Source organism: Scatophagus argus, chromosome 22 (assembly GCF_020382885.2).
Source record: "Scatophagus argus isolate fScaArg1 chromosome 22, fScaArg1.pri, whole genome shotgun sequence".
Taxonomy (NCBI): domain Eukaryota; kingdom Metazoa; phylum Chordata; class Actinopteri; family Scatophagidae; genus Scatophagus; species Scatophagus argus.
The window spans coordinates 10,806,168-10,826,389 of NC_058514.1; the positions used below are offsets into that span (position 1 = coordinate 10,806,168).

Sequence of the window (20,222 nt, forward strand, 5' to 3'; positions counted from 1 at the left end):
GAAACAGACGGTTCAGTTAATTATACATAACCACTACAAGACAAAGAAACTGTGATTATTTGTTCTTGTAAGTATTTTTGGTACAAGTATAAATGTGGTTGAGAGTTTGCTCTGTGGTGTCAGCTTTTGCAAGTGGGAGGGGAGTGGCTGCTGTATAAATCTGTGTGCGTGCTGTGGTGGTAAAAATGATAATGAAGGCCTTATGGTCTTATCAGACTCCAGAGAAGTGTGTAAATGTACGATTACTGCATGAGGCGCAGAAACTCCAGTAGTGGAACACAAGATAGGAGAACTGACACTGATAACATCAAAATCAAATTCATGATTTCCTTGCAGTGGTTTCCCCTCACTGTGTGTGATTTAGAGGCTGTTGCTGCCAGGCAAACCAGTCCTCCCTCTCTTTTTCTAGTAATGGCAGAAGTTGTCTGTGAAAGCCAAGACATTCCTACAGTTGGGTGGTAAGATTTTTCTATTTCTTTCATAGCTTTTTCTCTCTGTCTCTGTCTCTTACTTACTTGCTCCATTTATCTCCCTGTCCTTGTCAGACAAGTGAAAAGTTTCAGCTATCTCCTCTTTGTTAGCTCCTTCTTCTTTCCTTTTCCTTTCTTCCATCTATTTGTGGGCCAGAGAGAAAACTGCCAAAACTGTGAAAGTGTGTGTTTGTGTGCGTGTAGCCCTTAGGATGTGACTCACTTTGCAATCTAAGACAGCCTGTATCATAATGACTGCTCATTACCATGCTCTCATATAAAGATATATTTATACAGCCGAGGACATAACCTCATTGCTCATCTACATAACAATTATGGGTACTTTATAGGCCTCTTTGGAGCCATAGAGGAAGTTCAGAATTCACTCAGTTGCAAAAATTGCCTGAGTGACAGGCAGGTTGGGAAATTAACAACAGCCACCAGTCATTCTCTGGTTAAATTCTTGCTGTGGCCTCAAAGTTTGTCTACCAGTCTCTATTTCAGATAGATAAATACATCACCCACTGGTCATATTCTATCCTAAGTGGTTTGCTGTTAAAATAGTGGAAGAGACAGCACAACTTTAAGATTCATCAACCGCTGTGGCTTGTAGACAAAACAATTTCTTACTACACTCTCCAATAGCAATAATAATGGAGGTCAGTGACAATAAAGAGATTTAACACTTATTATAGGTGATTCTGTAGTCTAAATTTGACAGGTCTGACGCCTACTTACAGTCTGTTGTGCCAGCTCCAAAAACAACATTAGACACATGATGTCCCATAGTAGAAAATCATCTTTACTTATTATTCGGTAAAAGAGCTCAAGTTCAGACTCGGCTTCATCAGGACTGAGTGTGGTTTGTCACCTAGCGACATAATCAAAAATATTGAAATGTTGCTAGGTTCTGATTGGTGCACAGTAGTATATGACTTCATTTTTTGTCACCTAAGCCCCACCCTCCTCGAACCAGTCAGAAGAGCAGACAATAGAACAAATACAGATCTCTAGCATGTAAAGTAAACAAAACTGTTCTGCCATCTGCTTAAGGTAATAGTCTACTAACTATAATGAGCTAACACCATGTATCTCACAGGATTCTCTAGCCAACAACTCGCCACACATCATTGCACAAAACAACAAAATTCCTGAAATGCAGAATTTAGACTGAAGTGACTTTGTAACTTTGGATGTTTGTAGCTCTGATCATGTTTGCAGATGATACACTGTTATAAGTTTTATCTCACAGATCTCCATTATTATCCAAAAACAATTAAAAACATATCATGCATTTGCATTTGCTTTTTCATTTCCATGAACATGAGCACAAGGTGTTGCAATGTAAAACTGATATGTCAGCTAGAGAGTGATGCTTTTATCTTGATTCAGCTATGATAGTATGAGAAGTATAAACACAGCTGAGGGTTTTGATTACAAAAATACATATGTATATTTTATTTCTTATGCATATTTTTTTACTGATGTACAGTACTGTACAGTTGTACACCAAATGATCAAAGCCAACCTACCTGGCTGAAGAACTTTAATCTAAGTATTTATTCAGGACATAGCTCTTCCTAATTCACAGTAGCAGTTCATAATATCACAAGAGTATATTTTTGGAAAGTTTGGAAAATTGACCAAAGACCTTAAATAGAACTGCAAAGGTTATTGAAGCAGCACACATTTTCACATACTGTGAATGTGAAATAATTTAATTTAGTTTAATAAAAATTGTTATCGTTTCTGATAAGTACACAAGCTTGCACCTGCAGGAGGACAGCATTTAAAGCTTGGCAACTGAAAGTAGAAAGAAAAAAGATCAAGAAAGAAGATCAGAGGTGTTAGGAATGGCAGCATAAGTCTCTTTGCACAGATACTGTGGTGCAGAATGTACAAATAGTACAGGGACATAAAAGAAGTTAAGATCATATGCAGAGGTTCATGCAAAACAGCCTGAAATCCAATGAATCATCCAACTGTATACAAACCAGAAGTGATTCTGACATTTCTTACAACATAAAGTCTAATGTAGGCTGTGGGTTGCCCTTTGTTCTAGTGCACTTGAAGTAAACACACTTGCTTGTGTGTGAACCTAGAGCTTAATCACAGTTAATAATCAACCAATACAGCGACATTACCGCTTATCACAGACTAAACGCATCATCATCATCAATCATAAAAAAGGAGGCCATGCTTTCTGGTCTGGCCCAAATGCACGCAGGTGTGTCTTGCTGATTTCACTGTGGATTGTGTGGACAGATGGTTAATGTCCAGAGTGGAGATAGCTGGCTGGTGCTGACCATGCTGATTTGCTCCGTCTGATTTGTGATATAATATCATACAACATCTGTTAAAAAAATCTGTTTTTTGTTTTTCTTCAAGGAATCAGCCAAATTCAAAGTGTGTGCTGTTCATTGGTGTATAAACCTTTATCAAGTTTCTAGGTAACTGTTTTAAAAAGTTATATTATATTTGTTTACTTGTGATAAAAAGAAAAAAAACTTGGTTCAGTGGTTTTCCTGTCAACAGTGATGTACTGGATGTGACATTTGCTTGTGGTTTAGCAGGAGACAGATATGTTGTTTTCTGTTTCTCACCGTTTCCTTCTCTCTCTCTCTCACACACACACACACACACACACACACGCACACACACACAAACACACACACACACAGGAGAATCACCACTGCAAAGCGTGGGTGCAGGTTTTACCCTCCTTTGATCTGATCGATGTCAGAAGTTGCATGTCCCCTTTGCATGTGTTGCCTGGTACAAAATGTCTCTAACTACAAACCAGATAAAAGAGCAGAATCAGAAGTGAAAGTGTGTGGGAAGTGAGAGCTTTAGGTTGTGCGTATGTGTGTGTGTGTATGCGTGTGTGTGCGTGCGTGCATGCTGGCGTGAAAGTGCATGGGTCTGGTAAGTGTGTGGGCCATCAGAGACCCTGATACCACATCAATTCAGTAAAAAACAGAGGCCCCAGACGTCTGTCTTCTTTTTCTCTGTTTTTTTCTCACATCGCCAGGAAACAAACCTTCACAAAAAAAGGATTCTCTCATGTGTCTGTGCCCCATGCAGCAATGCATCTCGTGCCAGTGGTTCACAGCAAGGTTCAATAAGCTCAACCTATATATTCCCAACGTTGTGCTCTAAACAGTCAAAGCATCCTTCAGCCAAACCTGCTCTCTCATCATATAAAAGCAAAAACACATTACATTATCTGCTGTGGTTAATAATGCATTGAGAGAATTGTGTCTTTATTTTCACTTTAGCAAACCATTCTGCTCATCTTCTCTCACAGCAGAATGCTTATACAAATCAACATGTGGATGTGGAGTTTCAACATCTGTAAATCATCTCTCCGGGTAAACTGAGACCGTCAGGATAAAAGTGGGCAGTGGAGGTGAACGCGATGCGCTTGCCTCTCGCTGAACTGGACACCCAGCTGTGGTTGTGGTTGCACTGGGCAGCTCCCAGGCCTAAGTGTGGGTTGTGTTTTGAGAAGTAGTTACACATGCACAAACTGAATGCTGGAGGGTATTTGTGCTCGATTTTATTGTTTAGAAGGAGTGACAAAAAAAGCAAATAAGTGGTTGTTTATCATTAATATATTGATTTTTAAAGGTAAATCCACCTTTCTGTTAAAGTTTGCAGTGTATTTTATCTACTCCTGTGGATAAATGATAAAGGTGATGCAACAGACTGAAATGTTTGCAGTGCAGTTATAATGAAGATATAACACAATGCTGAACCTGTGGGTTTTTCTGTCTTTTCCTAGAAACTATGGATCAGTGGCTTACTTTTTGAACTCACAGTACACCAAAAAAAAAATATATATATACTTTTTCCATCAACCAGCTTCAAGCATGCAAGACAATCTACAAAATTGTCCTTCTGCTCTAATTATGTGACCTCTAGCCCTTTTTATATACAATCTGCAATATTGTGCCATTATTCCGCCTCACCATTCTGTATAAAAGGGCTGAATGTGGAACTGATGCTGTTGCTTAATGGTCTTTAATGATCCCCTGACCTCAGGTACAATATTACAACTAGGGGCTGGACTAGCACAAAATTTTCCAGATCTCCATCTTCACATTGTCTTGGAAACCATGAACTCACATATTGGAGTTTCTTCTTGCTACCGTGAGATTTACATTGGTGGATGGGAATAAAAATGCCTTGATAACTATTGAAACTGATTTGCAACAAAATCTATACCTGCATTTTCTCCCTCCATCCATCACCATCATCAGATGAAAATGTTTTCCAAAAGTTTTGCAATATTTTGGTTTACAGTCAAATGTTTGCCAAATAATAATATTCCCAACAGCTTGAGTTAAACTTTGCAATGTTAGCATGCTAATATGCTAATTAAAGATGGTGAATATGGCATACATTAAACGTACTAAACATCAGCATGTTAGAATAGTCATTGTGAGCTTATTAGCACACTCACAGTAGCATTTAGCTCAAAGCACTGTTGTTCAGCCTCCCAGAGATAGCATGGTTGTAGACTTTTCCCCCCCAAGATAAAAAAAATATTTGGCAGTATTTTTGTGTCTTAAATGTCTCAAAGAAAGTAAGAGTGTTAAAACAAAGAGAGAAACAGGCAGTTTTTTTTCCAGTTTCAGCAGTTGCTAAGAATTCATGGCCATCTCCCACTAGGATTTCAGTAGATTTCTTGGTCAGCAAGGGTCATGCATTTTTTGACCACAATAAACACACACACAAGTCAGGGCAAGTTGGTCTTCCATGGAAGGGGTCAATTCTCTGATGTAAGGAGAAGACCTGCCAGTAGTTCAGATTGAGGGCATCTCCCACCCTGAAACTGTAGCCTCCTGCCCTTGTGTGAAAACCTCAGTGTGTTTGTGTATATTGAAAGATAAACAGAAAGCGGGAGATTAACCTAAAAAGCGTTCCAATGTAATTTATTTGTGCTTGTGTGCAGGAAAGAGAGGTGAAAGAAAAGAAATCCAGTGTACATCTCCTAAATCATGCGTCTGGCAGCCACATCTCACACACCATCTCTTTTTTTTTTTTTTGGCTCATTCACACTTGTACTGTCACGAGTCTTGACATTCAGCACAGTCACTCCAATATCTTTTACCACCTCGGGAGAAGTCACATGCTAAATGTCATACACTGTGCAATATATTCGGCCCAGCGGAGCAGCCTAATTACAAAAACCTGTCCTATCTGCAGGTTTCATCTCATTAACAGAAGTATGCTCCAGGAAAATGGGGTAAGGGTAACACGGGGTAAGGGTTACACGCAAGGCCGTGGTTGCGGTTACGGTCTGCTAAGCCTAGCAAAGGAGTTTGAATGTGAATGCAGTGGAAAGGAAGTTTTTTATGGGAGGCTTAACTCAGGGCTGAAATGCCCTATGGTCATTGACAATCCATACTATAGCATTACCATAGTACAGTAAAGTAATTCCCTACCTTTATGGCAGCCAATTCATCCATTTCAGCAAACTATGACAGCCAGTTTGCAGACTTCAGGCTCCACTGATAAGTAATCAAACACAGTGAACATTTGGAGCCTTGACTGTTGGGTAAAGGTTATATTCCTGAGAGGCAATACACTTGCAAGCAGGCAGCTGTCTGAGTAACTTTTTTGCTGGTGTGTTTGCAATGCAATAAAATTCTGGACTGGAGAATCTGATGGATGGCAATGTCCACTATTGTGATCTGTGCTGAAATACCTGGTGTAGACATTCATGCTCCCCTTGGGATGAGCTGTTGTAACTTTGATAATCTCTTAACCTTCTCCTATAATGCCATCATTAAGTTAAAATTGATGACCAAATACCCAAGAAACCATTCCCTCCACCATTTCCCTTAATTACATTTTGAATCCCCTCAACCTGCCGGAGTCCTGCACTCTTTTTGATCTAAAAAAGGTTACACCCTTTGAGTCCAGCAGCTTGATCCAGGAAGTTGTGGTGGAGACAGGTCTCTGTATGTGGGTACAACAGTCTCTGAGGCCATGCCAACATGTTTCCAACTGCATTAATAAGCTACAATAAGATAATCTTGGCTAGAAAATGGAATTAAAAAATTTGTGTAGATTTTGGATTTCCTTTCTCAAGTGAGTTTTAAGTTGCACCACTTATGGCTTTCTTCAAAAAATTGTTGGAAGTAATGTGAAACATACATGCCCAGATACATACACAAAAAGCATACCATACCAGTCACATGATTTGTGACTGGTATGGTATGGTCTTTTAGAAAAAAAAAAAAAAAAAATCTCCCTGTATCCCTCACGCAGGATTTATCTTTTAACATCTACCCCCTCACAGGGTCGTGACCCAAACTCAACCAATCACAGCAACAATCACACACACACACACACATCAGAAGAGTTTGTTTTGCCCTCACTCTGACCTGTGAGTGCTGATACTTCCTGTAGCCACACGTCTGTCCTCAGGTCAAACATTACTCACCACTCAAAAGCCCAGCTTAGAGGTCAAGTGCTCAGAGATCATCCGTGGCCAGTTTTCATTTCAAAGATGTTTATTTTATTTCAAGCTGCAAACACACTAGTTGAGGTGACACACCAACAGATACACTGCATGCTATCATAGTAAACACGTTTCTTGGCAAATGCATCACCACAACAACACAATAAAGGTGCATTAAAAGTTTGCATGCACATCAGCATGCAGAATGTATAATTATATAAACAAGGTAGTAAGTAAGTAAGAGGAAAATTCACTCATGGTGCATTGCAGGATGTGTTTTGCAAAGGTATAGGTGAGGACAAGTCATTTTAACTCGGCACAGACACACATATTCAAACACACACATAAACTTGGTTGGGGGCTGTCTGAGGCTCGCGTGCCATCTCCCAGCTGCTTGAACTTTGATGTATATGAGGAAAAGACATGGCCCCGAGTCATTAGCGAGAGCACGAGTCACCTCAGCAGTTGATTGTTGCCTGATTTCAACCATCCCTCCTCACACACACACACACGTCATCAAACCCTCAGGGCCAGATGAAAGAAATCAAAGACATGTGATCCACAAAGGGATGAAAGAGAGCCTACAATGGTTTGTTCGTATGTCTAGGTCTTAAAACCAAAGAGAACGCTCAGCTGGCCTTGAGGACAAAACATTTAGCTTCCATAACATCGATTCTACAAAACATTAACAACACTCTATAAAATCACCTGACATGTATCTTCTATCTATAAAATACTGCATATAAAGTTGCAGTTTTATTTTTCACAATTTATGGTCAGCATTTCTTCAGTAATAGCCATTCAGGGTAGGGCTACATTGTTATCACAGATTAATCTGACGACTATTTTCTCTATTAGTGTAAACAGCCATCACAAATTCAGAAGGCCCAGGATGACATCCTCAAATGTCAACATATGTTAACAATATCCTTGTTTGTCCTGAACAGTCCAAAACCCAAATATATTCCATTTACTATCACATGTGAGACAGAAAGCAAGAAGCTGGAATCAGCAAATAAATAGTAGTTTTTACTGAGTGGTGGTGGGGTCTGCCATCCCCACATTAGATTCACATTGCCTTTTACGCATGAGGGAATCACAGGAAAAGATGTTTGCATGCAGCGCAATTATATCTCACTGATATCCACCTCACTGTTTACTGTTTACTTGCTCTACACTGCATCAGAGCAAGTTACTTCTCCTGCTTCTCATTTTAAACTTTCAACCAGTGGGGGTGGCTTTTGGTCACATAGGTCAGCGCTGACCGCTGTCGTCTAAAGAACAACTTTTTTTCTTTTTGTCAGTGAATTAGTTTAAAATATAAACATAATCAACTCCTTTCACTTTCTTCTGCTGTTGTGTGGGAAAGTACTTGCACTGTGCATACCATGAAATCTGATTTTGGTCGCAATTATTTTTGACCGCCTGCTTTATTAAAAGAACATGAGTTTGTTTGGCTGCACTGTAAACAGATACACCAGTTACTCATCTCTTGTACTCCTGACAAAGCAGCTGCTCGGAGTGCTTGTTGTCGAATTAAACTGCACTTGTTATTGCTGTTACCACCACTGACCACAGGTGTCGCCAAATCAACCAGAACAAAAACAAAAGTTCAGGACGGCAAATAAGTTTAGTCCTATTAAACTGAACACCACAGAAAACTCACAGTGGTTTTATTTTGGAAAGGGCAGCAGTTGTTCCGATCTGTCTATTTTATCAAAGGGCATTTGTGTGCATTAGTAGAAAACATAGCAGGCCTGTGCTGTCTTGGTGACCCCTGCTGCAAGGCAAACTAAACACTCCAGTACTATAGCAGCAGGCCAGGCAGCATCTGAGGCCACACAGTCAGGCTGCATGAGTCACACAGTCCAGAACGAAGCAAAATGTGTAAAAACTTCACATTGGCGGATTAGCTTGTTTACATCCTGCACTGGACGTGATTTGGCTGAGCTGACGCAAGACACAGCCAGAAAGCCTGTCTTCTCTTTCCTCCCTTTGACTCAGTCCTTCTCCGTCTCTTTCCTTCTTTTTCCTTTCTTGCTTCCTTCTTTTCTTTTTTCCCTCCTAAGTATCCTCACTTCATCTCTCCAACTCTCACCCATTGCCAAGAGCACATGACCATGAGACAGAGTGAAGCGGAAAAATAAAGCAGCCCTGCCCTTGTAAAGAAAAATAAATAAATAAATAAATTAAAAGAAGTAAAAAAAAAAAAATCTGACAAATTAATAACAACACAAAACAGATGGGGAAGTTGTATTTCCAAAACAAGACATTTGTAAAAAAAAAAAAAAAAAAAAAAAAAAAGGTTAAAAAAAAGTTAAAAAAAGTTTTTAAAAAAGTTTATAAAAAGTGCTCCCCCTCAACAGCAGAGTTTGCCAAGTTATGAGCTCATACTTTGTAGGCCCTCTGCTGAATATCTATTCATAGTGTCAGGTCCAAGATGTCAGACTTTTATGACCCATTACTCCTCTCGTTATCTGCAGCAACAATTAGGGGCTTACGAATTTAACACTGGAAGTATGGAAGCGTTTTCCTGACTTGGAAGCAAACTCGCACAGCTCACAGAGAACCTGTGTGTGCAGGGACTGATTAAACTCTCCATATTTTGTGAAACGTAGGGGAGAACAGTGAAAGTCAGCGTGAGGAAGCTGCTTTGTGTGTGTAAACATACGGGGTTAACACACACACATAAACACCCATGCCCTATATTGGACGTGGTTTTGAGGTCATGCTTGGCACACATCTCTAAAATTCTTTAAAGTGGTGATGTCATATCTGCATCGTGGCATACTAAAAGAGCTACTGCCGCTCTTCATTTACCACCTTGAGGTCAAAGGTTTACCGCTTGCTCTCCCCAGATTTGCAAAACCTCTGCTGTTTTTGCACCCCCTAAAACATTTCTCCCACTCTCAAGTCAGGAACTGCTTTCTAATTCTGTTGGTGAAACCCTTATGTACCAGCTGAACATCACTGTTTTAGCTTCACATTCATGTATTCTTGAAAAAAAAAATCCCCAGAGTGAGTGCAACAGCAGGCTTTCTGTGAACTGGCAGCACTGAGCAAAGTGAATGCTGCCACTTTTTAAAGACTCTGCATGTCCACACAGGTGATGTTAGTTTTAGATAATTAGACCTCTGCTCAGGTTGAAGCTGGAAGTTGTGTGATGAAACCAAGCTTAATAATGATAAAAGTGTAACTTAACCCCCCAGCAGGTGCAAAAACTATTCAGAAAAATGCCAATCATGTCTGTACATGGCCATACAGTGAGAACAGGTTTTATCAGGTGAAAACACTTGTGTGGGTGAACAAAGGTTGTGTAGAGGTTGTGTAAACTGTATAAAAAGCACAGATATATTAAACTCTGAAGCATTAATACAGATATTTCACACATAGCGAGAGACATTTCTTCTTCCATCTTCTCAACACTCTGTCAACCTCCAAAATATCTAATGAGCTCTGATTCTGCCATTCTCTTCAGTTGGGTCCATTACATGGACACCAAGCAGGACAATGTAATTGTCACCACCTGAAAGATGTGAGTCCAATTAGGCTCACTCAGCCAGATCCCAATCTGAGAGGCTGGATTGCATGCTCACGTTAGAAAGTCAATTTCACTAACTTTAATCTTACTGTGGTGGGGATCATTCTGAGTACTCAGCAGTTTCAATTTTGTCTGCTTCTTCTACATGTATTATTTTTGATTATACTGTAGCTGGAAACCAGAGACAAAGAAGAGGAAATTGACATTTCACTGAGCAGAACTCGCTGTCAGTTTGAACAAACATCAGCTAATGTCATGTGTCAGTTACACATAAGTGAAAGGCTCCATTTAACTGGACAAGAGAGGGTGGTAATTTGTCAATTTAACGTACATGGAATATTCTATGTATGATCCCTGACTGGTATAACAGAAATGGACAAAAAGTATGTGGAAGCTTTCTATTTATCTGTTTGTTTATTTGGATTACAGGGCCAGCACTGTAAATATAGGATTGTTTTAGTCTGTTAATAAAAATAAAAAAAAAAAAACAGATGGAAACACAATCACTGGAACTGGAGATACGTATGTGATTTATGTGTTATGTCTGTGAAATGTTACACATGAGACATTTGCAGTGTGCTTACCCTGGTCTGGTGTGATAAACAATAAATCATGTAGCTTCTTATTTATCTGAAATTTGCTCTATTGACTGACATTTGTGAGTTCTACCATGTGTATATAGTACAACATCATCAGCAAACATTTGGATGTAGCTAAGCACACTCTGATTCCAAGTTGCACTTGGTGTTTTATTGTAAAGCTGTACATAAGATAACCTTAAATTTATTGATATTATACTTTTCATATAAATTTGTGCTGCTCACTACAGTAATTACAGGAATTTGAAAGGGACTAGTTTACGTGTTTATTTTCACTGTCAGTTTGTGACTTCATACAGGACACACCAGGAAAAAGCACAAAGGCAAACCTGTTTACTTGCAGTGGGAAAGGAGTTAATGGCCTAGTTTTAGTGGCTTGACTCCGGTTCAAAAAAAAGAAAAAAAAATTTGCATATATGCACTTGTTTTGTTGCAGAAAAGGCTTTAGTAGACAAAAGACATTTTAACTCAATAATTTAGTCCAGCTGTGTATTAAAAATAACAATAAAAGTAAGTGAGCTAAAAACATTTGTCTGTCAGTACTGTGTTAACGTATTAAGGACATTGAAAATCTCAGCCATAACGTTAAACGCAAGCAGATCAAGACTGTGATGTCAAGTGATCTGTCAAGTGGCATTCAATGTTAATGTGATGAAACTAAACAAAGAACAGTGTAGTACTGAATTTCTGCTCATCCATAATCCATACAGACTGTATTATGTAACACATTTAGAGAAAATTGGATTAATAATTAAAAAAAAATGCCCACACTATGATTAAGTGGAAATGGGTGGGAGCTATACAGGCAAAGTTTCCTCGAAAAACAAAATAAAAATTTCTTCTGCTTTTCCCAGATTAGTGCAAATGTCAAGACTCGAGTGCTTTCTAATTATTATCTGCACTAATTATTAATTTGGTTCCACTGATGGGCGGCACGGTGGTGCAGTGGTTAGCACTGCCTTACAGCATGAGGGTTCCAGGTTCGAATCCTGGTCTGGGCTATTCTGGGTGGAGTTTTTCTCCCTGTGCCTGTGTGGGTTTTCTCCGGGTACTCCGGCTTCCTCCGACAATCCCTCAACATGCACACTGTACATTGCCCCTAGGTCTTAGTGTGTGACTGCCTGTCGTCCAGTCCAGGATGAACCCCGCCTCCCGCCCGTAGTCTGCTGGGACAGGCTCCAGCCCCCCCCGCAACCTAAGCAGTATAGAAGGTGAATGGATGGATGGTTTGTACTTGACTAATATCTGTGACAGAGGACAGAGTTCGGACATGTTAACACATAAACAGCTCCCACTCAAAGTGGAAGTGATAAGAAGTAATCAAAACATACTGGATTTTCTTTGTGGCAACAGGTATTTACACCATTTCTCAAGACAGCATTAGGTCAGTACTGATACATTTTACCACAATGTTGTCATCTGACATGTCTTGTGTTCGCAATAAGAAAAACCTACTGTTTGAAAAGAGAACAACGATGTGTCAAAAAGTGTTACCGTCTTCCGTGGATATTTACTAAAAGGCCATGAGCTCACTGGTAATCACTGCAGACACAGTTGCAGCCAGTATGAGATATTATAGGAACTGCTCTTTCTTGCTCACTCTGTGTTTGACTCCTACACGCTGGTATCAACAGGAAAGAGGCAGCCAATGAAACTAATTGGGTGGTGTGTGTTTTATGAAAAGAACAGCCTGTGCTGTCCCGGGGCTCCCTCCCACAGCTCTTTGACTGGCTGGCTCCTAAGTGGTCTGCTTTTCTTCCCTCTGCTGTGATTGGAGCCAAGGAATGCCAGTAACTACCCCCCCCCCCCCTCCTCCACACACACACACACACACACACACACACACACCCTTTTTTTCCCCCTCAGGACCTACCCTTGTTGTTTTCAACTTGAGAGGCAGAGCTGGGCTGAGACGATCCAGTAGTCACAGCCTGCTCTCTGGTGCCGTGTCCACACTTTAGATGGACACTGTGATACTGCATTTTAATCCGGACACACACATTACATCATTTTATTGTACCAAGAATTACTGGCACAGCAGTAACTTCATAGGAAACTTCCTACTGGCAAATTATGGGACTGTTTCAGAAGTGCTTTGGTATTCAGATTCCTATTGGAATGAGCACACAGCTGATTTTTTTTTTTTTTCTGTTTAAAGAGCATATGTCAACGTGACCAAAACCTCATTATAGAACATTACATTTCTTTATGGTACAGTTAGTGCTATCCTATCAGCACAGTGTCATTCCTCATGCTGAAGAACACATCAGTCCTCCCCAATAATGTGCTTGTATCTCTATAAGGTGTTTGTGGAAGATTTTGTAATCACTATGGTCAGTCTCTCAGTTTAAAAGGGTGGATCGCTTCAAAGTGTTTGTTAAGGGTTGAGTGTTTGCGAGCTGTGCAATCAAAATAGTGAGCACACGTGTGAGTTACACCACCTTTTTAATCAATCAAGTCGCAGACTGACGAGAAGGGAAAAAAAAAACCCAAAACAAAACACACAGGATATAAAATCGATTATTAGGCTCAGTTTTGCAACAGTTTATTTATCTTAAAAACAATAATGAAAATATATATTTACAAAAATGTTGCTTTGGGAAGCTATACATACACCCACAACAAAAACCTCAACATAAATAAGTTAGTATAGTTTTTTTTTCAGTGTTTAAAAAAAAAAAAAAAAAGCACACAGGTACTCTTCAAAGGGTTACACTGAGGGAGTCACTTTGTTTTTCTGCCCTCACAAACAAACAAACAAAAAAAAAAATAGAAAGAGAGAAATTAAAAATAGTGCAATTACATGTTCCACATGAATTCCACACCACAAATCTTTGATTCACATATTTGCATAAGTAACCCAGTGATTTTAACATATTTTTTCTATGTTAACCTGGACTACACCTCTTATTACAAGGGGCAGGATATGTGACCTAAAAGCCATTCAAATATTAACTCACCTAATTTAAAAATAAAGGCTAATTCTTAGGATTATTAGCAAATACTGTTAAAATTTGGTTGGATATTGCTCAGCAATTTAGCCACCCTCCCACCCCCTAAGTCCCACAACAAAAGGCACAAACTTGGCAAAAAAAAAAAAAAAAAAAAGTTTAAAAATAATGCAATAAAATTGGGAAATAAGGAGACAATATTTGCATGTAAACTTTATCTGTCATGGCTGTTCCCAGTTAGATGGACCCTCAACTTACAGTGTGACCATCTGGGCCTTCAAAAACAAGATACATAGCACTGGGACAAATAAAGCCATAGGAAAAAAAGAGATTTTGTTTCCACATAACCCTGACGTTTGAAATCTGCATTTTTAACTTACATCAATTACCTGAATAATACAACATGACCACTTTAACAAAATAATATTTCTCTGCTGGAAATTGCACTGCAACTTCCCGAGTCAAATTCACACACTTATTCAAACACATTTAACAAAGGTATGAAAAGCATAATATGCTTTCGTTTATGTGCTACATCTGAAACATAGGTAGTAGATTTAAAAAAAAAAAAAAAAAAAAAAAGGAAAGAAAGAAAATGAGCAAAAATCCTTTTGCACACTGCTACATAGTCTGCTGCTTCTGAGGCAATTTTAATTGAAATGAGTGCCAAAACTTGATAGTGTACATATTCAGTGCTTGTGCAGCCTCTCCTCCTTCTCCTTTCTTTAGGAAAATGCTGCTTTTATATTTTCTCTCCCATCTGTCAGATGACGAGAAAGGCTACAGTATTCCACCAGCAACAGGTCTCCCCCGCTCTGTGGGACACAAAGAGGAAACAGACTATTGAATGGTGCAATTAAAAAAAAACAACAAAAAAAACAGTTGCTCATCATGCTTGATATCCATCGTACGTAGAGGGTGAATAGTGAAAGCATGAAGGCTTGTGGAGGATTTAAAAAAAAAAAGAAAAAAAAGAAAAAAAAAAGGGAAAAGTTTGAAGGGCCGGTGACGTGTGGGTGCTGCGTGCAGACGTGTGTGTTTACAGCTGTTTTTGAATGCCTTCCTGATGCTGGTGATAAGTGCATTTAAGATCTACTGGCATCCAGTATCGAAGCCGATTGTCAGATTTGCACACACTGAAAACCCGTGTGTTATTACCAACTCGTGTGGTTTCATAACAGTCAAACAGTGAGGTGATGATTTCTAACCTGGTACTGTTTTTCACTGGACCTCCGCGCTGTTCTCCGCCCTGCTCGGTCTCTCCTCCGCGGCTTTTACCGCCTGACTTGCTGCACCGCCCGGTTGGTCTTCATCATCGTCTTCGTCGGTATGCGACCTTTTACTGTGACGCTCGCCGGAGCAGGGACCTGGTAGACAACAAAAAGCAGGCAGAAAAGTTGTCAGAGTGTTGCTGTGCGCAGCTGCACGTCCCACCGTTAAAAAGGCACCTGACATTCTCGGCGAGCTGCTGAGAAATTTCACTATCGAGAACAGAATGAAAATGTGCAAACTACCGTGTAATAAGCGAGGGTTTGAGGCGTGCAGGCGCGTTACGCCGCCACCCTCACCTATAGCAAGACATCGAATGACTTTTAAATGACTTTTTTATCCGTCGCGCCCTCCCCATCACCGCCACCCCCACCACCTCCCGTCCCCCAGTGTCTTCTCCTGTTTGCAGAGACAGTAATCTACAGATCAGATCGTACGGTTGAACCCGGGACACAACTGTTGCTTCGCGCCCCTGCATTGCGGCAGCGAAATAAAACACAAATGAGTGACAGCGCTGATAAGTCAAAGCAAATCACCTGAAGCTTCCAGACGTCTTTTTCTCGATCCGACTGTGTCTGTCTGACGACCCGACTTGCGTCCCTCGGCATCCTGCCGGTTGTTATCGCCAGGCGAGTCCTCACCTCGCTGGGGTCGCTGGCTCCTGTGAGGCGGTCTGCGAAAAAACTCCGGTGCGTCGCTGTCCTCCTGCCACTCGTAATTGCGTGGAGTAAGCGGTGTGTCGGTGACGGGATCGAAATTGTAGTCGTCCCTAAAATCCTGCACACCTTCCTGCATCGCAGCCTCAAAATACCTCCGTAACTCCTCTCGGTCAGGTGAGCCGAAAAGGTTTCTGCGGACCGGAGGTCTGACGGCGTCCGGCTGCCGCGCATCCACCCTCTCCAATGTCGGGCTCGCATTAGAAAGGCGAACATCTGACATTTTGTTGCACATATGACAAAAACAAAATACGCAAACAACAAGCAAACCCTTTCAAACTTCTATTTCCAAGTAGTATTCCTTTCAAATGCAAAGTCAAGGGAACAGTGCACGCATAGTCCGCGCGTATCATCCAAAACGCGTACGCGCAACGAAGAAAAAAAAAAAAAAAAAAAATGGAATAAAGCGTCTCCAAAGACGCAGGGGTGTTTAAGACAGCCACTCCTGTCAAGTCCGTAGTAAGACAGATGAAAACAACAAGTCAAGTCATAACAGCCAACATGGCGTTAGAGGGAGCTATGAGTGAAGAAGAGAAGTTGACATCAAGGACTATTTAAACAGAGAAGGCGATTCATTGGTCTGCGCACTAGGACCGCCCATAGAGCTCTTAAAGTCGAACAGCGGCAACAACAGCAACACAGAGCTGGATTGGATTAACTCTACACATGAATATGGCCTAATTAATCTCTTTGATGAGTTAAATACATAATAAAACGCAAAAGGAAGGGAGGCTGCAGTTACAGATGAATGCCTGATCGTGTTTTATCTCTCCATTAGCACCTGATTTACCACAGCAGGCATCACGTTAGACTTTTAACTGAACACCCAAAGATATCATTTGATCTCATTAGCTGTCATTTGTGTGCTGTGTTCATGCACTTTAGGATGACATGGATAAAACCCGATAAGAAAACAACACTGGAGACAGGTTTATCTCCCTCTTGGAGGTGCCAGTCCGAGGCATCGCTCCCGGCTGCTGAGGATATCACAGGAATCAATCATCAAGTGATCTATGAATGCTGACTGATATCAAAGCCTGATCTGATTTGGTGTCACATAAACACTTTAAGCAGACTTAATTCAATCAGTGTAAATCCATTCTTTTACAGCTTCAAGGTTACTGAAGGACAACGAGACACGAAAATGAGATTTAAGGCAGGAAAACAACAAAATAGCCACAAATGTCCCTCCTGGCTCACAATGACATCAGCTCTGGAGCAGAAAGACTTCCGTCATCATTGGCTCAGTGCCTATCTCTGTCAGACTTTGCCACTGGTGCCACAGGGGTGGTTTGTGTGCTTCGCTGGTTGTAATTGCTTGTGTGTGCGTGGAATTTAAACACCAAGGAAACAAAAAAAAAAAAAGTGGTGCAGCTTTTTTTCTGGAAAAAAAAGGACCTTGAAAATCACCAGCACTTCCTCTCAGATCTCAGTTTGCATCTTAAAAGTTACTGACTTATTTATTTCCAAGTTATCACATTTATTCGCTGTACATCCCAGATTTGCACAGAAACCCAGCGGTGAGTGAGTGAACGCATCAGCCGTAGTAGTAAGCTCGCTTTGTGCACAGGAGTGATCAGTGTCCCAACTTCAACTCCACAGCGAGTGTCACTCCGCATTCCTCCGCAGCGTTTGCCAGTAAAAACCACTGGGCCTGCCTCTATGGCCATGCTGTTTCAATTAACCCTTTAAAAGAGTCAAACATCTCGTGATGTGTACAGCGAGGCCATCTGTTATATCGATGTTATCGCCGGGATCACACTTAATCCATAATGTGTTTATGCTGCTGCAAACTGTGCACAGCGGTGTGGAGAGTGAACCCTCAGATTTGATCGCCGATTAGACATGCAATTGAGAAAAGGAGGCACACGCACATCCGATACTTTAAGTAATAAAGTCATACTTCTTTTTTGGCTTCATGGTTGGAAATATTAGGGCTCATTATCCTACTTTCGGAGAAAAACATGGCTAAATGTGAGTGAGCCAGTGGGATGATGCAACCGTTGCAACATTAATTATGATACAAGAATAAACAGTTATAAAACAGACGGATGTCACTGAATGAGTCTTTTTATAGTTTAAGATAATACAGAAAAAACATTTGTTTGACTCCACAGAAGTCAACAATGCACCCTCTGACCAGGGATGCAAAAATCAAAGTGCAGAGGTGTCAAATGTGTCTAGTAGGAGAGGAGTAGTAGGGGAGTAGAGAGTAGGATTACACATAGAAATGTTACTGTTACCACATGTTGCTCGATGTGTTTTCTCATAAAGTGGCACATTAAGATATTATACAACAGGCATAAGTCATCAAGTACAATAAAAAACTGAATGACTTAGTAATTTCTTTACATTGCAAAGGCGGTGGAAACATGAATCTGCTTCCTAACCTGCCAACTGATCTTGAGAAATGCTACGACTTCCACATCTCGAATCAGGTTGGAGAAATGGGCTGTAATTATCTTAATACTGTGCAGCACAGTATTCAGTACTTTCTAAAAAATTTTTAAACAAAACATTTAGAGCAACTTTAGGGCGACTAAGCATGTTCAATGCACATTTGCACATTTTTAATAGCTACAAATTAGCAGGTCCAATTCTGAGCCTGCACAATACAGCAGGGGTCCAGAAAAACTAGTCACACCTGTTGCTTGCTTCTATAAACCTCTCTGGAAACTCAGCAGCTTAACTAGCCAGCAATGTTCTTATGCATGGTAAAGCACCCTCACATGTTTGGGACTCTTCATGCGACCATTCAGACGCAAGTTATGGACCTCCTGTCTGATGTCAAGAGACGGCAGCCTTGGAGCTCTGCTTCTTCTTGGCCAGCTCGGCTTGAATCTGATGGGGGAACTGGTCTAGGTGCTTGTTCACACACTGCATGCAGAACCTCTTGGTGTAGAAAAGACTGCAGTCCTGACATAAGAGAAAGCAAGAGTCCAGCATCAAATGCTTTAAGTTTCACACAAGCACCTGACGTTCCCAATCATACTGATTCTGTTAGATCTATTTGTGAAACCAGATTATTCAATTTTCAAGGGCATCACAGCCATATATATATATATATATATATATATATACACAGACACACACACACACACACATATATATATATATATAAAAGCCACCTAAGGAAAACATCACAGATGTTTGTTTTGTCAACAGCGATCTACAAGGTCAACTCATCCAGTTCAAGTGGAAAACTGTCACAGCAGCATAGTTTTCAAATTTCCCCATGTGGTCAAGTTACTTTTGCTCTGTCGCAAAACACTGCATTCAAAAAAAGTAACATTTGCATTCAGAGTGCAGGAGCTCACGCTCTGTGCTTCACGTAACACACACTCTCGAGCTTTGAGTCATTTGTCGCTGGAGGAGCATGACAACTTTTGTGTAGCTGGCATTTCATTTGCTAAACTACAAAAAAAAAACAAAACAAAAAATACATCAATTCAATTACAAGACATCTTACCGATCCAACACAGACTCGCATGTTGCACAGGCTGCAGTTGGAGCCCAGAACTAAAAACTTTTCCTTGTCCGGACTGAAAGGGTCCTTGGTCACAAAACACTCTTCAAGCAACCTGAGGAACGACAGAAAGGCACACTTACACTGAACTGTAACTTGATAGCCGTGTCTGAAGACAGAATTTGCTACAAAGCGCTACATGATTAATTTCGCCTTTTAGACGTCAGCACAGCAGCTAACAACATTAGCTTTAGCTTAGCCAACACCATAGCGTTAAAAGGAGCATTTAGCTAAATGTTCACTTACACAATGGCTCTGGTGTTTGGTGGTTTCTGCCCGAAGTAAGTAAAAGGGCTACTTAAATCACACAACAGGCAAGTAAATATTTTTTGAGGAGGTTCACTTATAGTGTGCTCCATCATTCAAGGCAAGGGAGCTGAAAAACAGTTCCTGGTTTTCCGATCGAGAGCTGCCTTATTGTTTCCTGAAGTTTTACTGCCACCTACTGGACCGGGGGAGCAGAGCGATAAACAGCATGTGTAGTGCCACTAACACTGTTTTGTTGCATTTGTGTGTTTTTATTATTAATTGAAGTATTTCAGCCTGTCATAAAGGGATAATACGGGGTTATTTAATAACATTAAGACTGGGACACTTAAACAGAACGAAGCTAACATTAACATTATTTGTTCCACCTGTGCTATTCCTGCTAAAACAGCTCAGAATATCTGCAATGAA

At 40.5% G+C, this 20,222-nt stretch overlaps 2 protein-coding genes across 2 annotated transcripts; both read right to left on the bottom strand.

Moving 5' to 3' along the window:
• Positions 1-13,598: 13,598 nt before the first annotated feature.
• On the bottom strand, positions 13,599-17,341 carry LOC124053492 (cyclin-dependent kinase inhibitor 1B-like). The gene is made up of 3 exons (XM_046378705.1): positions 15,839-17,341; positions 15,242-15,400; positions 13,599-14,848 (listed from the first exon to the last, which is right to left on the bottom strand). Exons 1-2 carry the CDS (start codon positions 16,251-16,253, stop codon positions 15,255-15,257), a joined length of 561 nt encoding a protein of 186 aa, XP_046234661.1. The 5' UTR covers positions 16,254-17,341; the 3' UTR covers positions 13,599-14,848; positions 15,242-15,254.
• Positions 17,342-18,072: 731 nt separating this feature from the next.
• cdpf1 (cysteine rich DPF motif domain containing 1) lies at positions 18,073-19,974 on the bottom strand. The gene is made up of 3 exons (XM_046378706.1): positions 19,791-19,974; positions 19,488-19,599; positions 18,073-18,934 (listed from the first exon to the last, which is right to left on the bottom strand). Exons 1-3 carry the CDS (start codon positions 19,904-19,906, stop codon positions 18,806-18,808), a joined length of 357 nt encoding a protein of 118 aa, XP_046234662.1. The 5' UTR covers positions 19,907-19,974; the 3' UTR covers positions 18,073-18,805.
• Between the last annotated feature and the right edge of the window lie 248 nt (positions 19,975-20,222).